Source organism: Capra hircus, chromosome 7 (assembly GCF_001704415.2).
Source record: "Capra hircus breed San Clemente chromosome 7, ASM170441v1, whole genome shotgun sequence".
Lineage (NCBI taxonomy): Eukaryota > Metazoa > Chordata > Mammalia > Artiodactyla > Bovidae > Capra > Capra hircus.
In genome coordinates, this window is record NC_030814.1 from 51,010,984 (window position 1) to 51,024,450 (window position 13,467).

Below are 13,467 nucleotides of genomic sequence, written 5' to 3' on the forward strand. Positions count from 1 at the left end.
GAACTAACATTACTAGTGGACAGTAGGTAAAACTGCCAGATCAAAGAATCCTTAGTCTGTGACTTCTTCACCTTCTGTCATACCCATGGTTTACTTCCAGAAACCACAATTTGGGGCTTTGTCCCTGGATGTCAGGCCCCTATTCGTAGCTAGGAAATCATTCAATTTGTTTGTTCCAATATCACCTCAAATGAATGCTTTAAAAAACTAATTCCTCACTCACTCTGTAGTCCAAAGCAGAGTCTTTTTTTTTTTTTACTGAAGTATAGTTGATTTACAATGTTGTGTTAGTTTCAGGTGTACAGCTAAGTGATTCAGTCATATATCTATCTATATATATCTGTATCTATATAATAGAATACATAGAATATATATATACATTCTTTTTCAGATTTTTTCCATTATAGATTATTAGACGATATTGAATATAGTTCCCCATGCTATACAGCAGGTCCTTATTGTTAATTTCATATATAGTAGTGTGTATCTGTTAGTCTGAATCTCCTATTTTATCCCTCCCTCCTCCTTCCCCTTTGGTAACAGTAACTGTTTTCTACATCTGTCTGTTCAGTTGTTTTAAATAAGTTCATTTGTATATATTTTTAAGTTTTCACATAGGAGTGATAGTATATTGATCTGATAGTTATCTTTCACTATCTGGCCTGCTTCTTTTAGTATGATAATCTCTAAGTACATCCATGTGGCTTTCAGTTCAGTCGCTCAGTCGTGTCTGACTCTTTGCGACCCCATGAATCGCAGCACGCCAGGCCTCCCTGTCCATCACCAACTCCCGGAGTTCACTCAGACTCACATCCATCGAGTCAGTGATGCCATCCAGCCATCTCATCCTCTGTCATCCCCTTCTCCTCCTGCCCCCAATCCCTCCCAGCATCAGAGTCTTTTCCAATGAGTCAACTCTTCGCATGAGGTGGCCAAAGTACTGGAGCTTCAGCTTTAGCATCATTCCTTCCAAAGAAATCCCGGGGCTGATCTCCAGAATGTGGCTATAAGTGGTGTTATTGCGTTGCTTTCTGTGTTAATGTAGGCTGCACAGTGTTCCTTTGCATGCATGTGCCACACCTTCTTTATTCACTCCTCTGTCAGTGGACATCTAGATTGTTTCCATGTTTGGGCTGCTGTGAATAGTGCTGCTCTGAACATAGAGGTGCATATATCTTTCTGAATTATAGTTTTTTCCAGATGGATGTTCAAAACTGGGATTGCTAGCTCATATGATCGATGTATTTTTAGTTTTTTAAAGAGTCTCCATATTGTTCTCTATGGTGACTGTGTCAGTTTGCACCCCCACCAACAGTGTAAGTGTGGTGTTGTTGTTTTTTCCACTCCATGTCCAGAGTTTTCAATGATGGCCATTCTGTCTGGTGTGCAGTATAGAGTTTTTAACGATGGCTATTCTGACTGGTATGAGGTGATGGCTCATTGTAGTTCTGATTAATTTGTATTTTTCTAATGATTAGCAATGTTGAACATCTTTTTATGTGCCTGTTGGCTGGTCTATTTATGTCTTCTGCCCATATTTTGATTTAGTTGTTTGGGTTTTTTAAATTATTATTAAGCTGTATGAACAGTGTGTATTTTGGAAATTAATCCATTGTCAGTTGCATCATTTGCAAATATTTTCCTCCATTTTGCAGGTTGTCTTTTCATTTTGTTTGTGCTTTTCTTTGCTGTGCAAAAGCTTTTAAGTTTACTTAGGTTGCATTTGTTTATTTTTGCTTTTAATTCTGTAACTCTAGAAGAAGGGTCCAAAAAAATATGGCTGAGGTTTATGTCAAAGAGTCTTCTGCCTATGTTTTCCTCTATGAGTTTTATAATATCCAGTCTTACATTTAGGCTCTTTAATCCATTTGGGGTTTATTTTTATACATGATGTTAGAGAATGTTCTAATTTCATAATTTTACACATAGCTGTCCAATTTTCCCACTTAATGAAGCAATTGTCTTTTTCCATTGTACATTCTTGCCTCCTTTGTTAAAGATTAATTGACCAGATGTGTGTGGCCAAAGCAGATTCTTACTACCTTTAGGGATGTAAAAATCCTTCATAGTATTTAACCTAAGATTCCATGTTCTCCAGTAGAAAGGAAAGTCTCAATTTCCTCTGTCTAAACCATAGAATTGTCACAATCTAGCCCATTTTCTAGTCAATTATAACACCACTGCAATACTAAGCTGCCTTCCTTTAGGTCCCCAGAGGTTTTCCTCCCATCAGAGAAAAGGCACCACACAAGTAATCAGTCTCACTCTGGGCTGTAGGGTAAAGGCTTTCCCTTGTCAAGTGTTTTATGGAAGCCACAGGACAACATTGTCCAGACTTGCATATCTGCCTAGGAAAATTTTGTTTAGACAAGAACAGAGTTTATGTAAGTAAACTCACTTTTTCAACTTATAGGTTAAAAAAGAAAATTATGTAACTATTTTATAATTGTTGTTTTAAAACATAAGTAATGCACTCTATAGTCTATCTACCATATACTACACTCTACAATATGTTGTTGTCGTTCAGTCACCAAGTCATGTCCGACTCTCTGCGACCCCACGAGCTGCAGCATGCCAGACTTCCCTGTCCTTCATCGTCTCCCTGCGTTTGCTCAAATTCATGTAAATTGACTTGGTAATGCCATCCAACCATCTTATGCTCTGTCACCCCCTCTCTGCTTGCCTTCAGTCTTTCCCAGCATCAGGGTGTTTTCAGGGAGTTGGCTCTTCGCATCATGTGGCCAAAGTATTGGAGTTTCAGCTTCAGCATCAGTCCCTCCAATGAACATTTAGGGTTGATTTCCTTTAGGATTGACTGATTTGATCTCCTTGCTGTCCAAAGGACTCTCAAGAGTCTTCTCCAGCACCACAGTTCAAAAGCATCAATTCTTTGGTGCTCAGCCTTTTTTATTGTCCAGCTCTCACATTCATACGTGACTACTGGAAAAACTATAACTTTGACCCTACGGACCTTTATTGGCAAAATGATGTCTCTGATTTTTAATATGCTGTCTAGGCTTGTCATAGCTTTTCTTCCAAGGAACAAGTGTCTTTTAATTTAATTTTGTGGCTGTAATCACCGTCTGCACTGATTTTGGAGCCCCCCACCACTAAAAAAAAAATCTGTCACTGTTTCCAGTTTCTCCCCATCTGTTTGCCATGAAATGATGGGACCAGATGCCATGATCTTAGTTTTTGAATGCTGAGTTTTAAGCAAGCTTTTTCACTCTTCTTTTTCACCTTCAGCAAAAACTTCTTTAGCTCTTCACTTTATGCCATTAAAGTGGTATCATCTGCATATCTGAGATTGTTGGTATATTTCCTGGCAATCTTGATCCCAGCTTGTGATTCATCCAGCTCAGTATTTCACATGGTGTACTCTGCATATAAATTAAATAAACAGGGTGATATACAGCCTTGACATACTCCTTTCCCAATTTTGAACCAGTCTGTTGTCCAGTTCTGACTATTGCTTCCTGTCCGGCATGCGAAGGCAGGTAGTGTGGTCTGGTATTCATATCTCTTTTAGAATATTTCACAGTTTGTCATGATCCACACAGTCAAAGGCTTTAGCATAGTCAATGAAGCAGATTATTTTTTTGAATTCCCTTGTTTTTCTATGATCCAGCTTATGTTGGTAATTTGATCTCTGGATCCTCTGCCTTTCCTAAATCCAGTCTGGAAGTTCTTGGTTCATGTACTGGTGAAGCCTAGCTTGGAGAATTTTGAGCATGTGAAATGAGTGCAATTGTGCGATAGTTTAAACATTCCTTGGCATCGCCTTTCTTTGGGATTGGAATGGGAACTGACCTTTTCCAGTCCTGTGGCCACTGCTGAATTTTCCAGATTTGCTGACATATTGAGTGTAGCACTTTCACAGAACTTGAAATAGTTAACTGGATTTCCTTCACCTCTTCTAGCTTTGTTCTAGTGATGCTTCCTAAGGCCCACTTGACTTCACACTCCAGGATGTCTGGCTCTAGGTGAGTGACCACACCATTGTGGTTATCTGGGTCTTTAAGTAGAAAGGAAAGTTTTGTGGGGCTTTTTTTTAGTTTCTTAAGAACTTTTTTTGTACAGTTCTGTGTATTCTTGCCACCTCTTCTTAATCTCTTCTGCTTCTGTTAGGTCCTTGCCGTTTCTGTCCTTTATTGTGCCCAAGTGCCAAGTGAAAGTCACTCAGTCATGTCTGACTCTGACACCCCGTGGACTATATGGACTGTACAGTCCATGGAATTCTCCAGGACAGAATGCTAGAATGGTAGCCTTTCCCTTCTCCAGGGGATCTTCACAACGCAGGGATTGAACCCAGGTCTCCTGCATTGCAGGAGGCTCATTACCAACTGAGCCACAAAGGGACCCCTTATTGTGCCCATCTTTGCATGAAATGTTCCCTTGGTATCTCTAATTTCCTTGAAATTAGTCTTTCCCATTCTATTGTTTTTCTCTATTTCTTTGCATTGTTTGCTTAAGAAGGCTTTCTTATCTCTCCTTGCTCTTCTTTGGAACATTGCATTCAGTTGGGTATATCTTTCCCTTTCTCCTTTGTCTTTGCTTCTTTTCTTTTCTCAGCTATTTTTAAGGCCTCTTCAGACAACCACTTCGCCTTCTTGCATTTCTTTTTCTTGGGGATGGTTTTGTTCACCACCTTTTGTACATTGTTACAAACCTCTGTCCATAGTTCTTCAGGCACTCTATCAGATCTAATCCCTTGAATCTATTCATCACCTCCACTGTATAATCATAAGGGGTTTGATGCTGGGAAAGATTAAAGGTGGGAGGAGAAAGGGGCAACAGAGGGTGAGATGGTTGGATGGCATCACCAACTCGATGGACATGAGTTTGAGTAAGCTCCAGGAGTTGGTGATGGACAGGGAAGCCTGGCATGCTGCAGTCCATGGGTTCGCAAAGAGTCGGACATGAACTGAGTGACTGAACTAAACTGATACCTGAATGGCCTAGTGGTTTTCCCTACTTTCATCAATTTGGGCCTGAATTTTGCAATAAGAAGCTGATGATCTGAGACACAGTCAGCTCAAGGTCTTGTTTTTGCTGACTAAATAGAGCTTCTCCAGCTTGGGCAGCAAAGAATATAATTGATCTGATTTCAGTATTGACAATCTGGTAATGTCTATGTGTAGAGTCATCTCTTCTGTTGTTGGAAGAGGGTGTTTGTTATGACCAGTGCGTTCTCTTGGCAAAACTCTGTTAACCTTTTTATGCTTCATTGTGTACTCTAAGGCCAAACTTCCCTGTTATTCCAGGTATGTATGCGTTTGCATTCCAGTCCCCTGTGGAGACTCTTGTATTCCAGTCTCTGTGATGAAAAGGACATCATTTTTTGGTGTTAGTGCTAGAAGGTCTTGTAGGTCTTCACAGAACCATTCAGCTTCAGCTTCTTTGGCATTAATTGTTGGGGCATAGACTTGGATTACTGTGATGTTGAATGGTTTGCCTTTGAAACAAATGGATATCATTCTGTGGTTTTTGAGACTGCACCCAAGTACTGCATTTTGGACTCTTTTTTTTTTCACTATGATGGCTACTCCATTTCTTCTAAGGGATTCTTGCATGCAGTAGTAGATATAATAGTCATCTGAATTACATTTGCCCATTCCCATCCATTCACTGTTTCCTAGAATGTCAATGTTCACTCTTGCCATCTCCTGTTTGATCACATCCAATTTACCTTGATTCATGGACCTAACATTCCAGGTTCCTATGCAATATTGTTCTTTACAGCATCAGACTTTACTTTCACCACCTGATACATCCACTCCTGGGTGTCCTTTCTGCTTTGGCTCAGCCTCTTCATTGCTTCAGGAGCTATCTTTCCCCTCTTCTCCAGTAGCGTATTGGACACCTACTGACCTGGGCAACTCATCTTTCAGTGTCTTATCTTTCTGCCTTTTCATACTGTTCATGGGGTTCTCAAGGCAAGAACACTGAAGTGGTTTGCCATTCCCTTCTCCAGTGGACCACATTTTGTCAGGACCTAACTACCAGAGAGTGCCCTTCAGCTGCTTCACTTAGGTGGAAGACATGCCCAGTGCCCTGTTTCTCCCACTGCTGGTCCTCTTGGGTCTGTAAAGCTTCACGGGCCACCAGGTGTTGGTCAACATGCGGCCCAGGGTCCAGGGCAAAGGCCCTGCTGCTGGTGTTGGCTGAAGCTGATTGAAGTTGGAGGTTGCCCAGGGACAGAGCGCTCTCTGGCCTGACCATTGCCATTGGCTTCCCTGGGGCTGATCCGCCTCCCAGGAGCCTACAATATGTAGACTTTGTCTTATTGTTGTTTTCAGTTAGGTCAATTACTTATTCTTATAGGGTCAACCCCCATGTACCCACCATTCCAGTCATGACCTAGAATGGCCATCAACCTTTAAGTCTCCCGTGTGTTACTGCCTGAATGTTTGTGTCTGCCCCAGCCCCCCTCTCCAGCTCCAAATTCTTATGTTGAAGCCTAATCCTCAGTGTGATGGTGTTAGGAGGTAGAACTGTTGGGGGATGGTTAGGTCATGAAGGCACAGCCCTCATGAATGGAATTAGAGGACTGGTGAAACAGTCTAGAGATCACCCTTACCCCTTCTACCACAAGAAGACAGTGGCCTGTGAATCTGGAAGTGGGCTCTTGCCTGACACCAAACCTTCTGTGCCTTAATCTTGGACTTCCCTGTTTCTAGAACTGTGAGAATATAAATTCCTATTGTTTAAGCCTCTCAATCTCTGCTATAGACAGTTTCTTAACAATTTTTTTACTTTATGGTGATGTGAAAGCAATACACATTTAGTAGAAACTTTACTTTGAACTTTTATATTTTCCTGAGCTAGTGATAAGTCGGAGGAGGTGATGGCACCCCACTCCAGTACTCTTGCCTGGAACACCCCATGGACGGAGGAGCCTGGTGGGCTGCAGTCCATGGGGCTGCGACTGAGCAACTTCACTTTCACTTTTCACTTTCATGCAATGGAGAAGGAAATGGCAACCCACTCCAGTGTTCTTGCCTGGAGAATCTCAGGGACGGGGGAGCCTGATGGGCTGCCGTCTATGGGGTCGCACAGAGTTGGACACGACTGAGCGACTTCAGCAGCAGCAGCAGCAGTGATAAGTAGTATCGTATTCTCTTGTGATGCTGGGCAGTGAGCTTTAGTGCCTATTCAGCCAGCCAGCCAATCAATCACCAGGGTAAACAGCTCATATGCTGACAAACATTCTGTACCCACACAGCCATTCTGTTTTTCACTTTTGCAGGATTCAGTAAAGTACATGAGATATTCAGTGTTGTTGTTGTTTAGTCACTAAGTCATGTCTGACTCTGCAACCCTATGGATTGTAGCCCACCAGGCCTCTCTGTCCATGGGATTTCCCAGACAAGAATACTGGGATCTTCCTGACCCAGGGCTCGAACCTGTATCTCTTGCATTGGTATGTGGATTCTTAATTTCTGAGCCACCAGGAAAAAGATATTCAATACCTTATTATAAAATAGGCTTTGTGTTGTATGACTTTCCCCAACTGTAAGCTAATATAAATATTCTGAGCACATTTAAGGTAGGTGAGGCTGGTAGGTAAGGTGTATTTTCAATGTATGACATTTCCAATTTATGATGGGTTTATCAGGATGTGACCCCATCCTAAGTGGAGGGAGATCTGTATTTTGTTATGGCATCTTGGGCATAATATACAAGCTTATTGTGTGATTAAGACTGTCCCCCACCCCTTCAGTTCTTACTGGAATTTTATTAATTCTGAAGTATACCGTTTTTATCTTTAGTAATCAGCTGCTTACAAAGTCTGTCTCTTTGACTAGCCTGCAAATTCCTTAATGCCATGCATGCTTCTCTTTGCCTCGTTGTATTCCCTCTCCCCACAAAACGCATTGCTTGACCTCTAGTGACCTTTCTATATGTGTTGTTAGAAAAGTCACACAAAAATTTACAGCATAGCTGGCAAGTGTTTAACCACTCCTTGCTAAAAATACATTGTGCTTTGGAAACATGAACTTATAGGGCATCACTGTGTGCTTATTTGCAGACTTGCTATTATAAAATTCTTTACCAAGTTAAATATTTATCTCTGCACACTGTATTCAGCTGAGTACTCTGTGGAGACACAGCCATGAGAAAGTTCTCATATCTCTACTTCCTGAGAGTCCAGCACATAGCCTCATATTTCTCAGGCTTTGTTAGTGATTTCACCATTTAGAGTATGTATAATCTCTTCCCTAACATAAGGTACCTTTCTTTGCAGATGCCCACATGTGACTGAGTTCTGTTTAGATGGTGATACCTAAAGTATTATGTTATTCCTAGCCTGTTCTGATTCTTTCATAGTGTTAAGGATTCTCACTCTATCTTTCTCCAAATCTGGATTTTCCACTTTTCATTAGTGTAGCTAAAGGTAATGTAATAGTAATGGTCAGATACACACTTTGATCCATGTTTACTTAAAAAAATATGTTTTTTTAATGGGATGCTGAGAGCAGATTCTTTTTTTACCATTGTGTGTATAATCTTTTCTAGCTTCCACCTTGAGTAGAAATAGAGGAAATATTTCTGTATGACTTATAGTTGAGGGAAAGGACCATAGGTATGAGAAGAACTACATCCACAGAGATAAGCCTGACAATTTTTCTGCTGAGAATCTTTTATTGAAGAATCAAGTTCCATATACTTGTCCCCACGGCCATCCTAGAGAAACTGGTTCACTGCCAAAGGAAACTTGGTGCCATCGAACATCAGGGAGACTCAGAGCATGGTCCATATTTTACAAAATAAAGTGTGCCATGGCTCATCCTACAAGAAAAATAATATATTTAAAAGGGGGGCTCTGGAAATCTTAAGTTGAAAGTTACATCATCTTAGATCAAGCCAGCCAGATGAATACATAACATGAATGCTGAACAATTAATTACCAAGCTTCAGCATGGCGGAAAAAGGGAATTCAGTGTACCAGTAAAAGCCAGTGTTAGGAGCCAAAAATTCTATAAGTTTCTCTTTTATCTGCCACTGAATAATAATATGATGATGATCAAGTGTCTCTTTCCCTAACTTCAATTCTTATTCTTAAGCATTTTCTTTCTCTCTCATTTTCTCTCTTTTTCCTTCTTTTTGTAAAATATTATGATTTTCAGTCAGCTATCTCTTAGGCTTCATAGCAGCAGCTGGCTTATGTAGCTAAGATGGTTTCTGGTTCTGTGTGTACAAATAAAATACTGAATTAAGCACTTACACAACAGCATTGCAAAATGAACATCTGTTGCCATATACTATCCCATCAGATCCACAGTGAGGTATGTACTCCATGGTGCATATTTCTGAATATGTGGTGCACTCAACCTCCCTCTGTTCAAAAAAAAAAAAACAAAAACATTAAATCATAGAAAAGAAACTCTTTTAAAGCCTTGAGAGGATCATTAGTTCAGAATCCCACTTGCAGAAATATGTATTTTCTGCAGTTTACATAGCCTGACCCAACATTGGAGAGAATACCATCACAGCAAGAGATTGCTCAACCCGAGTTCAAGGCTCTCTCTCATTCCCCAGTGTAGCTAATGAACAGAATCCATCCTGTGGATTATGAATAAAGGAGTATAAATAAAGTTTCTGGAGTCTTCTGGGTCAAGAAATCATATTTCAGATTTTCTCTTTAGGCTGGCCAGGTGTGTTACCTGTGACTACTCATAGTCATAGATAATTTGTAGAATAAATATCTTAAAACAGTTGTTCTTGATGAAAGGGAGGAATTGTTGAAACATTTTATATTAAGGATATGTAAAATTTTTGTGTATACTTACGCATTCATTATCATGAAGTTTCCTGAGTTGAGATCCTTTATCTCTGAAAAAGAAGATTTTACTGAATGGGTAATTCAGTAATTTGATATTTCTTAATGTACAGAGTAAAACATGGTCATATGTCATTCTCTGTTGTCTGACCTGAACTAAGTAGTTCTGGTTAATATTCTTCCCAAGTTAGTTAATATTTGTCATTTAACATCTTTGATAAATGATCATTTTGTGAACAAATTAAAATATAAAAAATAAGATCAACACTAAAAGGAGAGTAGATTGAGCATTTTTAAAATAGTCCATGAATACTCAGATGGAAATCAAAGGTATAATAAAGTATGTGGATATTTTTGCAGTTTTAAAATAGTCACATATCCATATCTGGCACTTACAGTATGTGTAATTTTGTTATAGTCACTTCTCCTTTCTAAGTATTAGATCTCCTCCTTCTAAAAAGACATGAGATAATATAATCAATCCCATCTCAGTGTTTAGTCTCTGGCATTGCATATTCTGAGGGGGTTTATTTGAATAACACTTGCTATTATATTTGACTAGCACTTGCTATTATATTTGACTATGAAATTTCAGAAAGGCTAGAAAAGAATGAGGAAAATGATTAAAAGGAAGAAGAGCTCATTTCTGAGTATTCACTGCGTCAGCTGCTTAGTTAAGATTTGATGTGTTTTCTCACAGTGAATCCTAAACACTATTATAACTTCTGCCTTACTGGATACAGAAGTACGTAGCAGAATGGGTATTTATTTGCCCAATGTCACAGATCTACTAAGTGAAGCCTGGATTCTAATCCAGATGTCTGACACCAAAGTCCATGATTTTAACTGCTAGTCAGAAAGCAGTGAGTTCAAGTTGCTGGAGTGACTGGTAATAATCATTATTATAAAGTCTCCTAGAAGCTGAGATGTTGTTCATAGTGAGAACTTAATATTTAATGTGTGGGCGTGGTGGTGGTGAGGATTCCAACTAATTTCAACTATCCGTTTGTATTTCCATCCTCTTCCCTAGACTTTCCCAGACAATCAGAGAAGCAACATGATTTTGGGGTGTGAAGGGTAGATCAGAGTGTTAACAACTGTGTCCATGGCTTACAGCCCAAGTAGCAACAGCTCTCTTCTGAGTTTCCATTAGCTGATAAGAAAGATGTAACACAGGAGATTCATGAAAGTTTGACCAAGAATAGGTTTCCTGCCTGAGACCCAGTTTCCTTAAATGTAATATGGGAATAAAAATGTCTATATGTAACAGCTAATGCCTGAGGGATACCGTGTAATATAGTATACATGAGAATTTGGCCAGATAGCAAAGAAATATACATAATATATCTCCCTAATATAACTAGTTTTTGTTTTTTTTTAAAAACAAAGCAGTGTCCACAGAGTAGTAGAGGAACATGACAAAAGGTAAGATGTCAAACCATGTTTTCAAAAGCTGAGTAGATTTTGGCCAATGTGACTTTTGTGATTGTAAAGCAAAACAAAACTGGGCTCCAAATTGAGTATAATACTTACCTATTTAGGAAACAGAACATACATTCATTACTGTAAGTTTTCTGATCTATGCCACATATTGGTCTCCATTCCTTTGTGCACGCAATCCCGGCACCGTTTAAGTTGTATTTGGTGCAGTTCACCTGTAATTGGAACAAAATAATACTCTGCATTCTCTTCCTTCAATTCTGTTATCATTCTTATGTCTAGATGGTGAAGAGTGAGAAGAGAGTAGGAAGATTCCCTCCTCAGCTTTTCAGCAAACATGTCTAGAATGCCTTTTGTGGACCAGGTGCTGTGCTGCAAAAATAAATCAGACCTAGAACAGTCTTTAAATGAGAATTAGCAGTTTAAGCAGGAAATATTAGTCTCTCTCTCTCTCTTTTTTTTTTTTTTTAGGGTTATCATTAGAGTCCAGTTGAATAATGAATGTGAAAAATACTGAGAAAAGTTTAAAACACTACCTAAAAGTAACAGCTTCCTTTATCTCCTGTTCTCCTTTTGCACAGAGATTCATTTAAAGAAACACCATTAGAAAAGTGGAGTAGAAACAGTGTTTACCTCCCACGGAATTATTTCAGCCCACTGTGAGTCAATTTAGATACCTTCACTACTCATTTACACTTCGCCCTGATTTCATTTTTACAAAGAGCATGCCAAAAAGGTACTCACCTCTATCCCTATTTCTTGATCACCAGAAGAGACTACGATGAGATGCATTTGGAGAGAAGGAATTAGAGAAATAGTAAATTCTACAGTTAGAAATGCAAAGCTGAATTCATTGTTCACAGTAACTAAAATCCATTTCCCAACATCCCTTTGCCCAGACCAGACTGAAAAGAGGTCACTTCTTTAGTCAGGCCAGCTAAGGGTGAAGTCAGAGAAATATGATCCTCACCCCTGCCCCCACCAAAAAAAAAAAAAAAAAAAAGTGAGGTTGGGGGTGGGAATCTCTGATCACTGGAGAAGGAACTGTAGAGGAATCCAGGAGATCCAGTGGGCATGCCCAGGGAGAGTTGGATTTATGGTCTCAGAGCTGCCTAGTTGATTTCTAAAAGGGCAAGTCAGAAACCTGAGAGATCTAATGAGGAACTGAGCAGGAAGTTCTCAGTCCTCTTCTTCTCAGTCTCTCTTCCTCTTCCTGAAGGTCTGATTTACCCCTATTCTGTTGATCAGACCAATCTAAATAGATGCCTACTAAATTTTCTTTTGACTTTAACACTCTATGGGCTTCCCTTGTGGCTCAGCTGGTAAAGAATCCACCTGCAATGTGGAAGACCTGGGTTTGATCCCTGTGGTTGGGAAGATCCCCTGGAGAAGGGAAAGACTACCCACTCCAGTATTTCACTTTCACTTACTATTCTATAATTACTGAAGGCCAAATATACTGCAGTTAACATAAGAGAATGAATATTGGAAAGGAATCCTAACTCACCAGGTGGAGTGACAGCCCATGCCGTGGCTGCCAGAGCAAGGATGGCAAAAGTAGTGATGGTATTCATAGTGATGATGAATGAGGGCATTTGGGAGCCGCTGCCCCGAGTCAAGAAGTTCAGAGAGAGACAGACAAAAAGCAGTCTGACAGATGCATGTATATATACACTCAGAGCCCTACCCTCATTAAAATTGGTCGTTGAAATGATTGGCTGTTAATCCAAGCAAGGTTGTTTCTTTTAATTTGTCAAAGCTTCCTTATTATCTTGAGTTACAGACAGTTGGAATAGTTACATCCTGATACCAACTACCAGATGTTTTCCATAATAATCCTTTGATCTCTCAGCAGATATAATGGCATGGCTATATTTGAGGACAAATAAAGTCATAGGTGAAGTGAATAGCAAATTGACTTTTAAATGACATGTAAAAGGATTTTACGGTTATGTGAAATGCAAGAATGTTGAAATCAGAGAAGCGATGAGGACATTTCTTGAAAATGTGCTGTAGTAGACAACATTAATAGCACCATAAACCTTGCTTTTCTATAGAGTATGAACACACTTTACAGCATTCTGTGAAGGCTTGTTAAATGATTAACCTTATGAAATGTGAAGACGAGTATTACTGCTATTTTGCAAATAAAATAACAAAATCAGAAAGATTAAGTATATTTCTTTTAGTCACATTCTTAACAGTTAGGAGAGCTGGTCCCTTCCACTTCTAGGCCTATACTT

General features: G+C 39.5%; 1 protein-coding gene across 1 annotated transcript; it reads right to left on the reverse strand.

Annotated features, from left to right (window-relative positions):
- LOC102171242 (double-headed protease inhibitor, submandibular gland) lies at positions 8,627-12,117 on the reverse strand. The gene is made up of 5 exons (XM_005683344.2): positions 11,969-12,117; positions 11,318-11,439; positions 9,795-9,837; positions 9,230-9,342; positions 8,627-8,793 (listed from the first exon to the last, which is right to left on the reverse strand). Exons 1-5 carry the CDS (start codon positions 12,014-12,016, stop codon positions 8,736-8,738), a joined length of 384 nt encoding a protein of 127 aa, XP_005683401.1. The 5' UTR covers positions 12,017-12,117; the 3' UTR covers positions 8,627-8,735.